This window comes from Stegodyphus dumicola, chromosome 10 (genome assembly GCF_044657685.1).
Source record: "Stegodyphus dumicola isolate Sdum_Otavi_A_Nest chromosome 10, ASM4465768v1".
In the NCBI taxonomy this organism is placed as follows: domain Eukaryota; kingdom Metazoa; phylum Arthropoda; class Arachnida; order Araneae; family Eresidae; genus Stegodyphus; species Stegodyphus dumicola.
The window spans coordinates 108,466,064-108,483,816 of record NC_140777.1 but is presented as its reverse complement, the minus strand read 5'-3'; the positions used below and the strand labels follow the sequence as shown (position 1 = coordinate 108,483,816).

The following is a 17,753-nucleotide window of genomic DNA, read 5'->3' as shown; positions in this document are numbered from 1 at the left end:
ATTATGAGTGTCCGAATTAACGACTTTGACTGTATTTACAAGATCAGCTCAACTTATGTCAAAAACTGCAAAAAGCATTAACTGATAAAAATCAAAACGATATAAATAGTATATATTGGTACGTTTCCATTTTGCTGGCGCAAGCGATAAAATCGCCAAAAATGGTACAACCAATGACAAACAAAATATCCTGTCTGGTAACCTTTTACGCCTCATATTCAAAACAAGTTGCAGCCATTTCTTATCAGATTGATTGTTTCTTTCAATACTGGCATACAATTAAATAGAATTTTTACCAGATAGTTCAATTTTATGCCCTAAGGCCATTTGCAGTAATTCATTCAATTAGAATGCAATCACACTGCTCATCCGAAGGTTAAAATATAGGAAAGGCAAAGGGCTAAATTCATCAATTCTAATGAGAATGCACTAGCGAAGTAAAGCACTGTGGTTGTACATAATTTGAATAAGCTATTAGTATGAATTGAAATAATTCTTGCATTTAAACTTGTATTTCAAATTAAGATTTAACTTCAAATTATTGTAGATAATTACTGAGACAATTAGATTTTTGTAGCATAGTTTACGTGAAATGAGATCACTTGGGGTCACGTGATATGAAACGGCGAATCAGTATGTTGTGCCATGAAAGCATAGTAAATTCTTAAATTAATGTCTTTTTCCAAATTTATTGTCTTTTTACAAAATTTTAAATGCTATTAAAATGTTTATGCCTTCAAAATAAAAATTTCTTAGAACTAACATTTTTTTTGTGTCTATACTGTGTGTTGTTGCCTATAAAGTTTGCTTGGCGAGATTTGCGCCAGCGAAACGGAAAAGTACTGTATAGATCTTAAGCATGAGCTTAGAGGAAATGTAGCATCGTCGGTTGAAATTCCATGCTATATCGATGTCAACAACATAGCCATATGCAGAAAGAAATTTTGGATATATCTCTAGATATCAGCTCTAAAGCATTTTTTGTGCCATTGTAATTACAGCTTGAACCTTGTTGTAAACTATGCTGCGAACAACAATTTATTCAGTGCAAACTTATTAGATATCTAAATTAATTTGTTTTTAATTTTAAGATAATAAGTAGTATTCAGTAATATATTTGGTATCTAACGCATTTAGGTATCCAATGAAGATACCAATTTGGTATCCAATGGCGACTACTTCGCTTTGCTTGCAGTGTTACATTTTATAACATGTTGTTGTTGACTAATGCTCACTTGTCTGACCTATAGTCAGCCCAAGCCCACAAAATTCGTTGTGGCAAGGAGCGCAAGGTACGCCTGCCATTGGCAACAGCCTTGAGCACCTCACAGGAGCTCAGTTGCGCCCCCAATTTTGATGGAGAGCATTCTGGGGGAACGGGTCCGAGCGTCTCCCACCCCTCTTCCCCTACCACCAGCCTTTCGAGAAAACTTTTGCCTCGCATATTTAGAGTGTCTCCATGCCGAACGGATACAATACATTTACAAACATGCATACCTTTTTCGAGACTCGATCCTGGGCCCTTCGGCACGGCAGTCAGCAATGCTAACCACTATATTGGCTGGGCGGCTTTTTGTAACATAAATATATGTATAATTCTTCAATAAATCTGTTTGAGTGTCGGTTTTAACAAAGCACAAAATGTTTGCATATTTAGACAAAGTAAAAAATAGAATCTAATATTTTTGCTTTTTCATATTATTATGTTAATAATGCTTCATTTTAAATATTAACAATAAGCAATGTCTCTTTAATATCGTCACTGCATAAAGGCACTCGCTAGACATTTGCACAATGGCGCTGATTAGGCTTGGCACAGGCCTGCCTTTATATCTAACTAGGAAATAAATCACATGATTAAAATATAAATTAGTTATTTTTTTTCAAACTTGGATTCAAATTAAACTGTGTTTTTTTGCTTCTGATCTAAAATATGTTCTTAAGAATTATTGTAGGTAGACAAGTAAAATATGTACTATATTTAGAGTTCATGGTTTGATCCCAGTATGCGGTACAGATGGGATTTGGCGACATTATGGTGATCAGTAAATACTGTTTTTATGATGAGCAGTAAATGAGTCATTTTGGTGTTGGCGACAATTTTCAAAATTGCACCAAGGCCGTACCGTATGATAGGATTTTACCGAGTTTGTTTCTTCTTATAATTAATTTTTCTGCGCCTGTTCTTCATAAAGTTTGTTCTTTTTATGTTCTAATCCATGTTTTGATGGAGTATTTTTTATATTATTATGTATATTAATTTAAAACAGATGAATTATATATGCCATATTTACTCACGTATTTTTCGTTTGGCTCTGAGAGTATTTTAAATATTCACGCAGTTTTTCCCTTTCTTAAAGTGAGCTTCTCTTAATTTTAAAATGGATTCAGTAAAAGTTTACAGTTGGGTGCTCCTTGGATTTTTTTGGTGATTCTTTTGACACCAAGATCAGTGCCAGGAAGGCACAATTTCTAGATGACCGCAACACAGAAGCAAAATAAGAGTTGCAAACTCGGTGTCTATGTACACATTGATCTATTTTCACTTAAAAAAAAATCAGAGAATTGCACAGACTCGACATTGTGCACTCCCTTTCGACTCCCATGTGCACATCAATCTATTTTCACTAAAAAAAAATCAGGAAGCTAAAACTAAATTTAAACTATCGTGGTAACCAGAAATGAGGTTTCATCAACAAAACTGAGCAAAATTTGGCACCAATCGAAAGGGTCCCCAATTCTACACAAGAGCCATGGATTCAACCACATAGTGACTACTTGATTTTCTCGAGGATTTTGAGTGCATGAGCCGTGATTGATGAAGCAATAATAGAGAAGAGCTTCAAGAAAACAGGGATATCTGATACTCATGATGGTTCTAAAGATTGTTGCACATGGGAAGGCAGATTGAGTAACAATCGTGACAAAAAACTGCAAACTATTGCAGATATGACATCAGTTCAAGCAGCATTAAATGATTTGTGGCCTAGGGAATAGCAGTGGACTAAATAAAAGTAGATGAGGTACAGGAAGTAGAAATGAAAATATCATAGTAAATATTGGTAATGTTAGTATTACCAGGTAATCTTATTGGAATTAAATAATATTATGTTAGGTACTTATGGTTTATTGTCCTTTAGAAATTAAGTTATTCGCATAACTTTTCCTTCTCAATTTTTGTGCAATAAAATTGGTAAAAAGGGAAGAAATATGTGAGTAAATATGGTATATGATTATAGTTTTCAATGTACATACTGAAATTTGATGAATATGGCTTACCTCAGTATATACTTACTACTTTTGTGGCTTTTAGAAAATTTGCTATTTGTATTCAATGGCTCAGTTAAAAGGATCAGCAGAGTTCAGTGAAATTCAAAATGAAATAGGTAAGAATTTTTTTATTTCTAATTCATCCTAACAGAAGTTTGACACGTATGCATATATACATATATATAGACAGAGAAAAAGGTATAGATATATTATGTGTTTCTTATTTTGGTTGCTGTTAGAAAAAGTTACATCTTTGTGTTCGGAGGTTCAATTAAATGAATCATCAAACTGTGGTGAAGCTCAGAAGGAAACTGATAATGGATTGAGTGTACTTCATCCAAGTAACATTTCAGGTAATACAAATATATTTATATATACTGAGTTATTCAGAATGATGTACAGTATTTTAAAAAACTAAAAAATTCATTTTTAGAGAGACTTACCAGAATGGATTTAAAAGGAAGGAAAACTCAAATATTTTCTTTTCCCCCCAGCCTGCGTTGAGTACAGAAAGGATGGTGGCACTCCATTTGCTAGAATAAAAAAGGAAATCTCAAAAAGAAAAGGTGTTTTGCATCTTGCAGGGTGCAAAATCAGAATCACTAATTTTGGTCAAACATTCGTACAATACAAAGTCCAAGATCCAGACATCCAATATCGGGAATGATCTAAAATCGTAACCTTAAAGCCACCAACAAAAAGTATTTTAGGAATTTTTTTTTATGCTTTAGACATGTGCATTTGATTTCTTTTTCATGTAAGAAAACATGTGGAGAATCCTAATTCTTAATTTCACTTCGGCAATAAATAAAACACCTTGTTATTGAAGAAACAATCATTTTAGCATAAATTTATGTGATCTATAATTTGGCTCCGTAGCTTGCGTATCTGCTTGGCATACATCTTAAATATATTATCTAATATTTTATATCCCTGATGCCAACCTGGCGAATCATTATTAATTATATTTTGCTTTCATCACCGTATGTTTATCAATACATGATAACTTAAGTCATCCAGCGCACCCTAAACAATTTTTTTTATATTAGTAATTGAATAGCAAAGAGTATGGAAATTTTTAAGTTAAATGTGCTAAATGTTCACAAGGAAAAATTTAACAAAAATTTCTTTCCATGTGCTAAAAATAGAATTTGTTAATGATACTCAGAGACCAAAAAATTATTACTTTTTGAATTAAGAATAACTGTTTTTTTATTCACGTAAACCCAGAACTGATGCCAGAGCTCATATGACCTCACCGGGCAGCAGAATTTAGGGAAGATAAAATGGTAAAAGTTTACAATTAAGTGCCGCTTGGTTTTTTTTAAGATTCTTTTTTGACGGCAAGATCGGCGCCGTGAAGCCACAATTTCAAGATGGCCATTACATAGAACCAAAATAAGAAGTCAAGGAATTGCACAAACTCGGTGTTCATGTACACATCAATCTATTTTCATTCGAAAAAAAAATTCAGAGAATTGCACTAACTAGGCATTGTGCACTGCCTTTGTCCATGTACACATTGATCTATTTTCACTTACAAAAATCAGCTGAAACCAAGTTAAAACTATCATGGTAACCAGAAACGGGCTTTCATTGTAAAAACTGAACGAAATTTGTCGCCATTTGAAGGGGCAGCCAATTCTACACTAGAGGAGATAAAATTTAGAGAAGCACCAAGTAACAAAATTAAGGGGTGATAAAATTTTTAGAATTTAGGGAAAGAACTGGGACCCAAAATTAAGGGATGGCAAAAATTTAGAACTTGGGGAGGTGCTTGGCAGAAGAATTTAGGACCCGCAGAGGCTGCATCAGGCGGCAAAATATCTAGCGCCAGCTCTCAGTAAGCTCAAGTATATGTAGGAATTTATTTATTCAGGGGTCGGCCTTAAGCATGTGCAAGTATTAAATGTAAGTATAATAACTAAGAAAAAATAACTAAATTAATACAATTCAGGCTTAATTGTCTCAGTGCGCGTTAGAAGCAAGGCAAAATTTAACACAACATATCGCCGCCATGTTACATAGTCAATCATGTATAGCGGATGCTGTTAAACTAGGTTAAAATTATACTTTACCAATTCCAAAGAATTTCAATTAATATAGCAGATTGCAATGTTCTTTAACTTTCTGATTTGATTCAGCTTAATATTTTTTTATTTTTATATTTTGCAGCAATTTTATGAAAACTAAAGTTTGAACTTTCGATTCTGCTAAAAAAAAAGTTTCTAATTCTGGAGCTGCAACAGGATCTATAAAGTGAAAGCATGTTTCAGTGTCCATTAAACAAAAAGTGGAATTGCTGCAAAAAATGGAAATAAGTGTATCTGTCTGAAAATTATTCAAGGAGTATGGCATCGGAAAGTCAACTGTATGTGGCATAACAAAAAATGGAACTTTATGAATTTTTGTGGATCCCGACACCCCACTCTCAATGAATAACAGAAAAATTATTTGCTATGCTAAAAGAGAGGATTGAATGGTTAGGCACAGACGCAACAAGAGCATGCCATTGACGGGTCTAAAGCTCTTTGGTGTTTAAAATCTTTGTTTCTTTTATAAAAATTATGTTCATTGATTTTATATTAGCATCCCCAAATCTGCCAAAATGCAATAAAAAATATAAATAAATTTTCACGTTATACCTTTTTTGGAACTAAAGCTTTAAATAGGATCTGATTTTCAATTTCTAAGAAGGTTATCCAGAACACTTATAGATCATATTGCTCCCTTAAAGTTTGTAACATTATTACTCCATATAATTGAGGGTTTAGTTCAGACATGCTGAAAATGGCTTCAGTAGACAAATCAAGTGATATTTCTAAATTTTGTATTATAGAATGTAAATATTGCAACATATGATTGCTTCATCTTCTAAATTAGGGGTACTTACGTATTATCGCAACCAGGTTGGCGCGATTTGTAAGTTTGAGTAAAAAAGTATGAATAGAAAGAAAATGTACATTTATTAATTACAGATAATTTTTAATACAGTTTTTTATATTATTTTGTTTTAAAATATAAAATAGCAATTAAACCCTTCCGGTTTCAAATTTGAATAAGTTGCAGAATTATTTTTTCGACGGAAATCTTTTGGCTATTGCTTTTAGCACTGATTGAAAACCGTCTTCGCCATTGTAATTATTCCAATCTATAACAGTTTTGTCAGCAATTCCCATCTCTTCTGCACAAAATTTAATTGAGGTTAACTCTTTACACCAACAATAAATGAAGCGAACAAATGAAATTCGACTACCTTCAAACCAATTTCCGGTTCTCACACCCATATGTTGATTGCACTCTTCGACGTTACATTTCCAGAAGATTTGCTTTCCAAAATACAGTTTCATTTTAAAAATAATTTCTTAACGAAAAACTACGTATAACACGTAGGGTTGTCGTAAGTAGGGTCGCCAAATTTGGTGATTTATGCAAATTTTGGCCTGGTTGTGTTAATACGTAAGTACCAAATTAGGTTTGGTGATAACTGTTTTTGCAAAAGCCAATCCTATTTGTTTAAAAGGCTTAGCTGTTATTTTCTCCAGGTAAATCATTCGTCATTTGGTTTATACAGTCAAAAGTCGTTAATTCGGACACCCATAATTCGGAATGATCTATAATCCGGACCTCAAAGCTAAAAACTTTCTGCGCATGCGCAGCGTTGACACATTCGCATAGGCGTTTATGCGTGCGCGTAAGACTCTTACGACTGCGCATTTGCGTGTGCGCAAGCGCAGAATACGTTTTAGCATGCGCGTTTTATGTATAACGGACGGTGTAAGCTAAAATTATCTAATTATCTATTTCAGTTAATGTTGATGATTGCGTTGTTCCTTAATTTTCGAATTGGATCCGGCTTATTATTTTTTGCAGACTGTAAGAGCAATACTATAAAAGTAAACTTGAACTTTCGATTATGTCAAATAGAATTTTTGATTCTGGAGCTCCCAAAGGATCGTACAAAACGAAAGTATGTTTCGATGTCCATCAAACAAAAAGTGGAATTGCTGGAAAAAATGGATAAAGACATGAAGATGGTGACAGAGAGGTTAGTGAAAACGAAAAAATTTCGATTGACAAGTTAGTCGGTATTCTCGGCACAGCAATTAACGGGACTTGAACAGCGGAACTGTGTAAGTGAACAAAAAATTATGTCTGTTTATAGAATTAAAGAGAAAGTATTATCACATAAAACGAAGCAACTTAAACAACTTACATTGAAAGAAATGTTTAATAAAGTAAACAAATAAATATTAAGCTTTTTTTTTTTTTTTTTTTGTAAATTTTGATACCCTTTAGATCATAATTGTTCTTTATTTCATAAATTACGGTTTCATATTTTTAATTTTATAATTTCTGCGTGCCATCTTACCAGATTTAAACTGATGATCTATAATCCGGAATCGCCGAAGTCCCGACGAGTCCGGATTAACGACTTTTGACTGTATTTTGATTTCTTGCTCAGAGGCAAGTCTTGCATTTATTTATAACTTGTTAAACTCTATCTTCCCAGACAGTATCCAGTATAATTGTCTAATAAGGAGAACTGTTTGATTGTCGAATGAAGTGACTTCTTGTGTTTATAATCTATGGTTAATTTAGTTAAATGATGCTTTTTTGGCTAAACAGTATCTTTAAAGTATATCTTAGGTAGAACTTCATTGTCTTATGAAGAAATGTGTATTATTGCAGTATAAACTGAAGTTGTTACTAATTTTATTTCTATAACCTATGTCTGCAATGAAGCAAATTCTCTTTCACCATCTCATTTGATAACTTGATCTAGACTATTTTTACGTGGGCTTGAATCTAAATTAGAATCCACAAGATCTCAATTGATTAAAAGGTGGAAAACTGGGCAGTTACTATTTGAGCTTTTTTTTTTTTTTTTTTTTTTTGTAAAGGTTTTGTAAAGAATATTTACTAGAACTGAGACCAATTACGTTTTCAAAAACTGTAAATTCTCCTGTGCTTAAAATTAATAATAGACTTTTTAACTTTGAAGTTCATTAAAACTGATGCATCGGCTATGGATGCATGAGGAGAGATGAGTGCTAAATATAATAATTTGCTAAGAGATGGTGGTAGTCTAAAATAAACTATGATGTCGTATTCATATATATGTAGATGTTCACCTTTAGTGTTTATCAATAAAACATTGTATAGAATAATGCTTTCTGTTTGTTATCTTAAATTTGATACAGTCTTATTAAACAGAGACTTATGCATTTTCTTCAGCAAGGTTATTTCTTCGGCATTGGTTATTTGTGCATAAAAGTCTCACAGCATCCCTATCATCAGGCAAGAAAAAAATTTTGGGGAAAGCGCGTTCAATATTGACAGGGAATGCTATATTGTATTATTAAGATTATATTAATATCTCTAACAGAGGTGGATTTCAATTAGAACTGGAATAGACAATTGCTCAATTCATTTTTTGTATACCTGGATGCATTAAAAGCAGCTATTAAGGGTTTGTAAGGTCAAAGAACTGGCCAATGGGGCATGTAAGAAATTCTGGTTTCAGCAGAATTTTGATTTCTTTCTTCGCCTATACCCATTTTTAAATACTTTGGTATAATTCTTTGATCATAAGAATAGTATGTAGCACTGTTTCCTTCTGTATCTTTGCTTACAAAAGTCAGACTGAGTGGGTTTTGTTTGCTTTAAAACAATAACAAAATATATTCTATAAAATATATTTAATATATAAAGATAAAACGCAGCTTATGTTATTGTTCATTTTAATAGGATTAGGTGAATTTATTGAAAACTGTCTTGATTTTGGTAGTACTATAATTGCAGAGTAAATGTCCATTGTGACATCAAAATATTAATATCATGTCTGTTGTTGATAATCTGGATATTTCTTGATTGCATACCTAAATATGACTATTGTAATAATAACAAAAATTTATTTGGGAATTAGAGTGATAATACTTCTTTCATGAATTGAATTTTTTTTTCTGTGTTTTTAATTTTGTTTTCTTATTTAAATATATCTTTAGATCCTCTACCTTGGGATGATTACTTCATGAGTTTGTGTTTATTAACTTCTGCTAGGAGCAAAGATCCCAATACTAAAGTAAATATTTTTTAATATGTATAAAATACATTTTTCAATTTTAAACTCTTACAAGTAAGTTGTGTAAGATCTTGCAGAAACTTTGCAGTGTGTAATTTCCTGCAATCCATAAAATATACCTTTTGTTCTAACTTTACTAAAATAAAACATGCAATCAATATGCTGCCTCTCTTTTTTTTTTTTTTTTTTTTTTTTTTTTTTCTTCTGATAAAAATTTTAGAATTTGTAATTTTTTTAAAATTTATTTATTGTTTATTTTGAAATTCTCTTGTGAAACAGAATCATTTTTCTTTAAATATACATTTAATGTGGAAGTATAATTTTACTGCAAGTATGATCCTAGATGTTTCTGAAAAATGATTGAAAAGTGTAAATGAACCAAAAATGACCAGATATTTTAGATATATTTCAAAATTTCTAGAGAAATCCTTCACAAATTGTTTGGTACTCCAGCCTTGTAAATAACATACTCAAACTGAAACTTTACATTAAATATTCAATCGTTAGTTCATTTAGGGAACTAACCAGAAAGAAAAGTATTTTTCATCAGCTTGCATTTAAAAGAAAAGAGAAATGATCTGTAACCTTCACAAAATATTTTACATGCTATGTTCTTGTACATTTTTATAAAAAATAACATGCATATTAATAAAGAAGTAAAAATATCTTTTCTCCCCCCCTCCTGCATGTTATATATATATATATACACCATGCTGAACTTTCAAATAATTTAACAAAACTAAACAAAATTCAAGATCAATATTAAACTGAAATTTAAAGTGATAATAAATATTCAGTGTGATATTAACATTTAAAGACAATAATAGTTAACTGTGCATGCATGAAATATATCAACTTTTTTCTTTCATAATTTAGTAGGCAATTAGTATAGACAAATTATATAAAAACTGCATGGGAATATTATGCAGATTTTAATGTAGGGAGTTATTTTGCAATTATTTTTTAATTAGATTGATGATAACTGACTTCATTATTTAATGTTTATTTAAATCTCCGATATCTGTAAAATCTATATGGGGAAAACATAACTTGAGATACACATTTTTGCTTATTTTCATAATAGTGGACTTGTTCACTTGAAAATATGGTTGTTTGTTTTACTACAGAAAACAAACAACCATATTTTATCAGGAAACACAGGGTTTCTTGATAAATAGGAAAAGTGACAGTTTTTGAAAAATCCTTTACCATCCATCCAGTTAGTTCCAGAAAGTAACTGCAGTGCAGTTTACCGTATTGAAATCTTTCCGAATTTCGTGATATTTACTTTTAATTTTTTTGTAACCTATATGCTTAACTACCAAATTACAAAAATTAAAAAAAAAAAAAAAAAAAAAATGGTGTATTTTGTGCTTACACAGTTAAACATTTTCTTTAAATAGTCATATTTTATTGATTATTCACTGTTTTCATTTTAGATTTCAGTTTTATATTTATCTTGCATATTTTCTGTAGGTTTCATTAAATTTGTTTGAAAGTTCTGCATATAAAAACCCTTAGACCATTACAGGTTTGACCCTGAAACCCTAATGTTCTCCAAATTGCCCTGAATAAGTGATAGTTTCGTGATTATAATTCCAAAGTTACTGCTTTCTCATTTTACCTTTCTTCTAATGTACATCCAAACTTAAATCCCATCCATCAGGAGTTGGCAGAAATTTTCATGTGTAGTGAATTGGAAAGCCTTCTTTGTATGTGGAATTTTACATCCATAAACATTTTTTTTTTTTTTTAATTATCAAAAGACATGCAAAATTACATGAAAATGACTGATGATGTTTCAAAAGGTGATGAGCTAGAAATAAGATGAGTATATAATTCTTATTGACAAAATTTGCCTATGAAGATGATGAAATGACTGCTTTTAAAGAAAAAATGATGTGTAAATGTTAACTGCATAGATTAAATTTTATTTATTTGTATGTTACAAAAAGTTTTCTTCTTGAAATATTAACACTATTAAATAATGGTAAAAATATACTGAAATCATTCCATACCACTAGATATTAACTGTATGCCTTTAACAAAATTTACTCTAGTGCCTACTTTTCTGCTTAAAATTGAGATTTTACTTATAAATTTAATACCAAAAGTGTTTTCTTATGCCTGTTTTACTCTTTAAAATCGCAATATAGTGAAATTCCATGACAGGAAAAGTTTTTCACACCCTTCTTAGGTTTGGTATAATGAGGTTGGATTGTTTTACTTGTTTAGAGTTTTATGCTTAAATTATTTTAATACTGCTTCTGCTGATATTGTATAAAATGTACATTTTTATAATTATGTCTGTTTATCACTTGAGTGTAAAAAAAGTTATCTGCACTTTTAAACAGCTATCTAATTTTGATTAAGTTTATCTAGAAATTATGGAGAAATTTTAGAGGTTTAATTCTGTAGTAAAACAAATAACCATATTTTTATTCATTGTTTTCAAAATCAAAATCTTTGCTACAGCACATTTTTGGAAATGATGTAACATTCTTAACTTTTAGCCATCCAAAAGGAAAGCAAGTGGCTTCCAATAATAAAATTATAATAATATTACATTTTATATTATTTACATACAGCACATGAAAAGTTTTATTATTCATGCATTTTTTATTATGATTATAATACTAAATGAATGCAGTTAGATAGGAATGTCTGTCTGGTTTGCATTGTTATTAAGATATAGTTTTATGTTGTATAAATGTCACACAGGTAATATTTAATATATTGTTATTTATGTGATCAATGTTTAACAAATATCATTTCTTACAGATACATTTTAAAAATTTATTTCCAATAGTAGTTGAATACTTAGCATTTATAGATTTTTGGAATATTGAAATATGATTATTTGTATTTTAGGTTGGTGCATGTATTGTTAATTTTGAAAAGAAAATTGTTGGTCTTGGCTATAATGGTATGCCGAGGGGTATAAAAGATGGAGAATTACCATGGGATAAAACTGCTGATGAAGTATTTAAAACAAAGTATCCATATGGTAAGTAAAAAAAAATATTAAAAAATATTCTTGTATCTTGAAAAACCTGTTCTAGTATTTTGAATAAAATCTTAAGTTTAATGAGAACTATCCAAAGTAACAGATATTTGGTCTAAAAGAAATATAAATTATTTTTAATGTAACACATAACTTAAAACTAATTCAGAAGTCAAACAACAAAAATCAGCGTTATATTTTCAAAATTTTCACAGGACTAGTTTCGATGGTTTTACTGAACCACCATCCTTAGCTGCAAAACCGCAAATGAACAAGATAGGAAATAATGATTAGATAAGATAAGAAAGCCTGAGGGATTCTCAGATAACCGGCACTTGGCGAACTTCCTGAAATCGCGTTCGCCAACTTGGGCGATATGCGCCATGAAGTGGGAGAACAGTTTAGGTTGCTAGTTTAGATCTTCACTACCCTAGGGAGAAAGGGAAAAGCGAAGGGATATTTTCTTTATGTAAATACTTTGCTTTGGCTGTCGTGACTTTGCAGATGAATCGTCATGCTGATCACGTAACTTTGTCAGCAGACGTGGTGCGTACGCTCATATGCTGTTTGTTGTTCCGTATGATCATTCGCTATTTAATTATTTTATTAGAACAAAATATTATTATTTATTAGACTATTAAAATCTATTAGACGTCTAAATACTATTAAAATCATAATTATTTAATTACCGGAGACGGGCTTCAAGTTGCCATAAACCATACGCTATTTTCGCTATACTAAAAACATTTTAGAAAATAAAATTACTATTAAAATTATTAATGATTTAAAAATTAAATAACTAAGTACTACCAAATTAATTCATAATTATTTAAATAATATTAATACTGCGCTCACAGTTGCCTTATAAATTATTTTCTAAATAACTTAATGAACTTATAAATTAATTACCCTTATAATTAGTACAACAAAGTAGATAACATATAGTCTTTTTCTAACTTATCGTTCGTATGGGCACATTTTTTAAATTATTTACTTAATATTAAAGTATATGGGTGTTATTTATCTAGCCTTAACAAACAGGAATTAATTTCTAAAATAAATTAATTGTACTCCTAAAACGAATTATTTAGAATGAGAAAAGCACTCGCGGGTTATTTCTTAAGATGGCGGAAATCCATTAGTCGAACTACCAGTGTACAACATTTTTACTGCTATCTCGCTGACAAACACTCTGTATCATACAAGCAATTTTTTAATCCCTCCTAATCAAGTTTATATTGAAATAAAATGCTTATAAGACTTTGAAATGCTAATAAGTTAATGTAAAATATTAAAGAAACAATATTCTGCTACTTTTCTAAGTCAAGTATATTTCACTGATTTCTTTACATAGAGGATTTTGGGGAGTTCAGTGTATCAGTAAAAAATTTAAACTATTATACAAAACTTGAGCAAAATTCTTTCACAGATAAACAAATAAAAGTTAATTAAATTTATATCATCAAATCTTTGAATAAGATTTATCTTCATAGATTTTTCTGCTGTGTTGTTACTCATGTTAGTTTTTTATGGCAATGAATATAAATATTGAAATTTTTGCATCACCGTATTTGCAACAAATACATAACCGAAATATATTCCTGAAATATATTGTTAGAAATATTGTTTCCCTCCAGTTATGCAATTCAGGATTCTTTGTTTACCTACATGTATATTTGATCTTTTAAAATTTTTAACGTTACTTGCGTGATAAATATTCCATTTGCATGATCTTTATTGCATTTATATGAAGACCCTATTTTTAAACATATTTAGCTATTATTGTTGATAATTGTAGAAATTAATGGTCAGAATTAAAAAGAGAAGTATAAACAGTAAAAATGTTGGAGTTATATATATCATAATCTAAAATACTAAGGTGAAAAAGTATGTAGATTAACTTAACCACATCAATAATTAAATTACTTCTATGTGCATTGTTTACCATTTTTAACGCAAACACGTTACTGTATTTAGCCTCAGGCGATTTTCGCCTAGCACAGGTTTCTCCCCTATATCGGGCTCAAGAGGGAAATTTTGTAAAGCGTCTTTTCACATCAATTCCCTCTTGGCGTCAAAAAAATCCTTCCGAGGATTTGGCAATTTTTGCCGATTCAAGATGGCGGAAAAAATTGCGCCAAGTGCCGGTTATCTGAGTCTTCCCAAAGCCTGGACTAGAATAAGCAAGTGGCGCCATCTGTTGGTGAAACCAGAACTAAAACATAATTTCTTTAAAGGCCGAAGGCAAAGATGGATTGGAATTAGGATCGTTAACTAGAACAGAAAGATTTTTTTAATGTGAATGCCTCTAGAAAATCCACTTCTCCAATGGAAGATATTTTTTGAATAATTTTGGCAGCAGAAAAATTGAAAGTGTGATTTTCGGACCAACAATGTTGAGCAACAGAAGACTTCTGTGTTTCCTTTTTTCTAACATATGCCTCATGTTCCTTGATGCAAAATTTTAAGGCTCTCTTAGTTTGGCCAATGTAAATTAAATCACACTGGCAAGGAATCCTATAAATACCACAGGAATTCATATCCAGAATAGGGTCCTTGAGTATGGAACTCGGAATTTTATTAATGGGAGAATAAACAACCCGAAAGTTAAATTTCTGCAAAATATGTGCAACTTTATAGCTAATTGATGGAAAGAAGGGAATGACAGCAGAATTTTTATAATCTCCTAAAACAAGAGTGTGCCTTTTAGTGTGTTGAGATGGGAATTTTTTAAGTGCTTGATTATTAATGTTGGGTTAAAAGCCCCTGTCAATAGCTATTGCTTTTAAATAATTTAGTTCTTCATCAAGGGATAGTTTGGAGGAGCAAACTTGAAGAGCATGGAAAACATAGGAATAAAATGAAGCTAACTTTTGTTTAGTCAGATTACATGATTTAAAGTGTGGTGGAAGGCAAACCGATGATTGTTTATGGTAAACCATAGTACTGAAGTTGCATGTGTTATGTGTGACCAGAATGTCGAGAAACGGAAGAGAATTGCAAGTCTCAAGTTCAAGAGTGAACTGAATAGAAGGATCAATAGAATTCATTGTTGAAATAACTTTATTTAAATCATCTTTATTACCTTCAAACAGGGTATAAGTATCGTCTACGTAGCGGAACCATACCGGGAAGTTTAAAGTTTCAAACAATTTTGATTCATAACAATGCATGTAGATATCAGCCAGGATCGGACTGAGGGGGCTTCCCATGGCTAATCCCTCAGTTTGCTTGTAATATTTATTTTGGAAAACAAAATTTGTTTGTTTCAAACAGAGTTGAGTGAGAGAAATTAGATCATCAATTTCGATGCAAGAGAAATGAAATTCGCGAAGTCTGGTTTCTAGACACCTTAATGCACCTTCCACTGGAACATTGGTGAATAATGATTTAACATCAAAAGAAACCATGAGTAAATTTCTAGGAGAAATGTTTTTAACCTTTTTTTACAAACTCTGTTGAATTTTTTATAGTGTAAATGTTATTGCTTAATAGAGTTGAAAATCTAGAAACTAAATATTTAGCTAATGGATACAAGGCAGTACCTAAATTTGATACAATAGGGCGGAAAAGAATACCACTTTTATGAATTTTGGAAAGATCATATAATCTGGCACAATTCGCAACAGATGGGATTAGCGAATGTTTTAAGTTGCTTGTAATGATTTTTAAGATTTGATCAGAGTTTTTATTTTTGACAGGTCCAAAGGTGAAGGATCTTTAGGGATCGGATTATATGGTCCTTCGTTTAAGTGTTTAGTGACACAATGGATATAAGTGTTCTTATCCATGATGACTATCTGGGCACCTTTGTCGTCCTTTGAAATAATATCTGGGTTAAATTGAATTTCGTGCATAACTTAATATCAGGTTGTAATGAAAGTTTTCGGTCAAAAAATATTCTTAATGAAGTTAGGGAAAAGGAAAAAAAAAACAAAAGCAGTCCCTTTAGTGTTTAGTAATCACCACCCAAATCTATGATTTTCTGCCAACGTTTTGGTAGTTTTTCAAAGCCTTCGATCTGGTAATTTGGTGACTCGAGTCCAAAAAGAGATAACCTCATCTCGAATGTCCTGCACAAAATGGAAGATAGTACCAGCAAGATGTAGCTGCAGGTTTGAAAAAAAAGTAGATGTCTGAAGGAGCGATGTTGGGGCTTTATGATGGGTGTGGGAAAAGATCCCATTCGAGTCCATACAGAGTCTAGCTGGAGAATGCAGACATATGTGCTCTTGCATTATATTGATGGAACATAACCTTTTTGTACCAAAACTCAGTTAAATGTTTTCGCTTGATAGCAGCTTCAATACGGACTAGCATCTTGCTGTACACCTTACTGTCACAGGTTTTATCTTTCCCAGATACTCTGTGGAAAATACCACAACAATCCTACCAGATCAAAAGCATGATCTTTTTGTTAGTCAGATTGTGCTTCATGATGCTACCTATAGGCTTACCAGGCATAGACCAAACCTCTTTTCGGCCTGTGCTGTTGAAATAAATCAACTTTTCATCACAAGTTATGATCCTGTCCAGTATTATGTACTTGCATTGATATTTGAGGAGGTTAGTTCAGGCCCGAACACACATGTCCTTATCTGCTTGAGTCAGCTTATGTGGCACCCAGTGATTGAACTTGTATGTCAATTTTATGCTATGAATAGCATGACTAATTGACATGGCACTAAAGGCCCGTCCAGCCGAGGACGCTCCCGCCGTAGTTGACGTAACTTTTTTGACGCCGGCGTAAATTCGCGTGACGCAGAAGACGTAAAACTGAGTACGCTCCTGTTCAGCTTTTACGCCCGCGACGCGCGCGTATAGCCAATAGCCAACCAAGTTCTTATCACGTATCATAATCAGAAAATCTTCTTGCTTACCCATTTCAATATGGCGTCAGAACCACACAGAGATGAGTTTTTGCTTAGAAATATCATAACTGTATACAGCAATAAAATAATCAGCATTGTTCACACCATCTTCAGATTTCTCAAACCGTACATATTGATATAAATTTAAAATTCTCATTAAAGGGGAAAACTATATATTTATAAAACAATGATCCGACCAGTATATCCATATGCTTCACCTATTTATAACACCATAAGTAATAGGAGCCTAAATAAATTACAGTTCCTACAAAATCAAAGTTTCCGCTTTACAAAATTTTCCTTAATTATGATAAATATTAGCTATATCATGTGTAAAAAAAATCTCTATAAATATCCCAATATTAAATACACCAAAAACTAACTTCAGCAGTATAACAACTTCTAAAATAAAGCAGTTCCCTGTGAAAAAGTATTCAATAAAATACAATTACGAAATTTTGGAGGAAAGTTACAACTTGTGTCATACAGCAATCATTTATTGAAGTTAAATTAAATTACCTTT

The 17,753-nt window shown here is 31.5% G+C and overlaps 1 protein-coding gene across 2 annotated transcripts in view; it reads left to right on the top strand.

The window, feature by feature from the left end:
* The window catches only part of LOC118194048 (deoxycytidylate deaminase), a 43,038-nt gene that overhangs the window by 6,513 nt on the left and 18,772 nt on the right, over positions 1-17,753 (top strand). For both annotated transcript variants that reach the window (XM_085825377.1, XM_035365235.2), the window contains exons 2-5: positions 3,314-3,386; positions 3,510-3,623; positions 9,279-9,355; positions 12,227-12,362. In XM_085825377.1, the coding sequence (XP_085681503.1) occupies positions 3,335-3,386; positions 3,510-3,623; positions 9,279-9,355; positions 12,227-12,362 (379 nt within the window). In that variant the 5' untranslated portion in view covers positions 3,314-3,334. The remainder of the gene's footprint in view (positions 1-3,313; positions 3,387-3,509; positions 3,624-9,278; positions 9,356-12,226; positions 12,363-17,753) is intronic.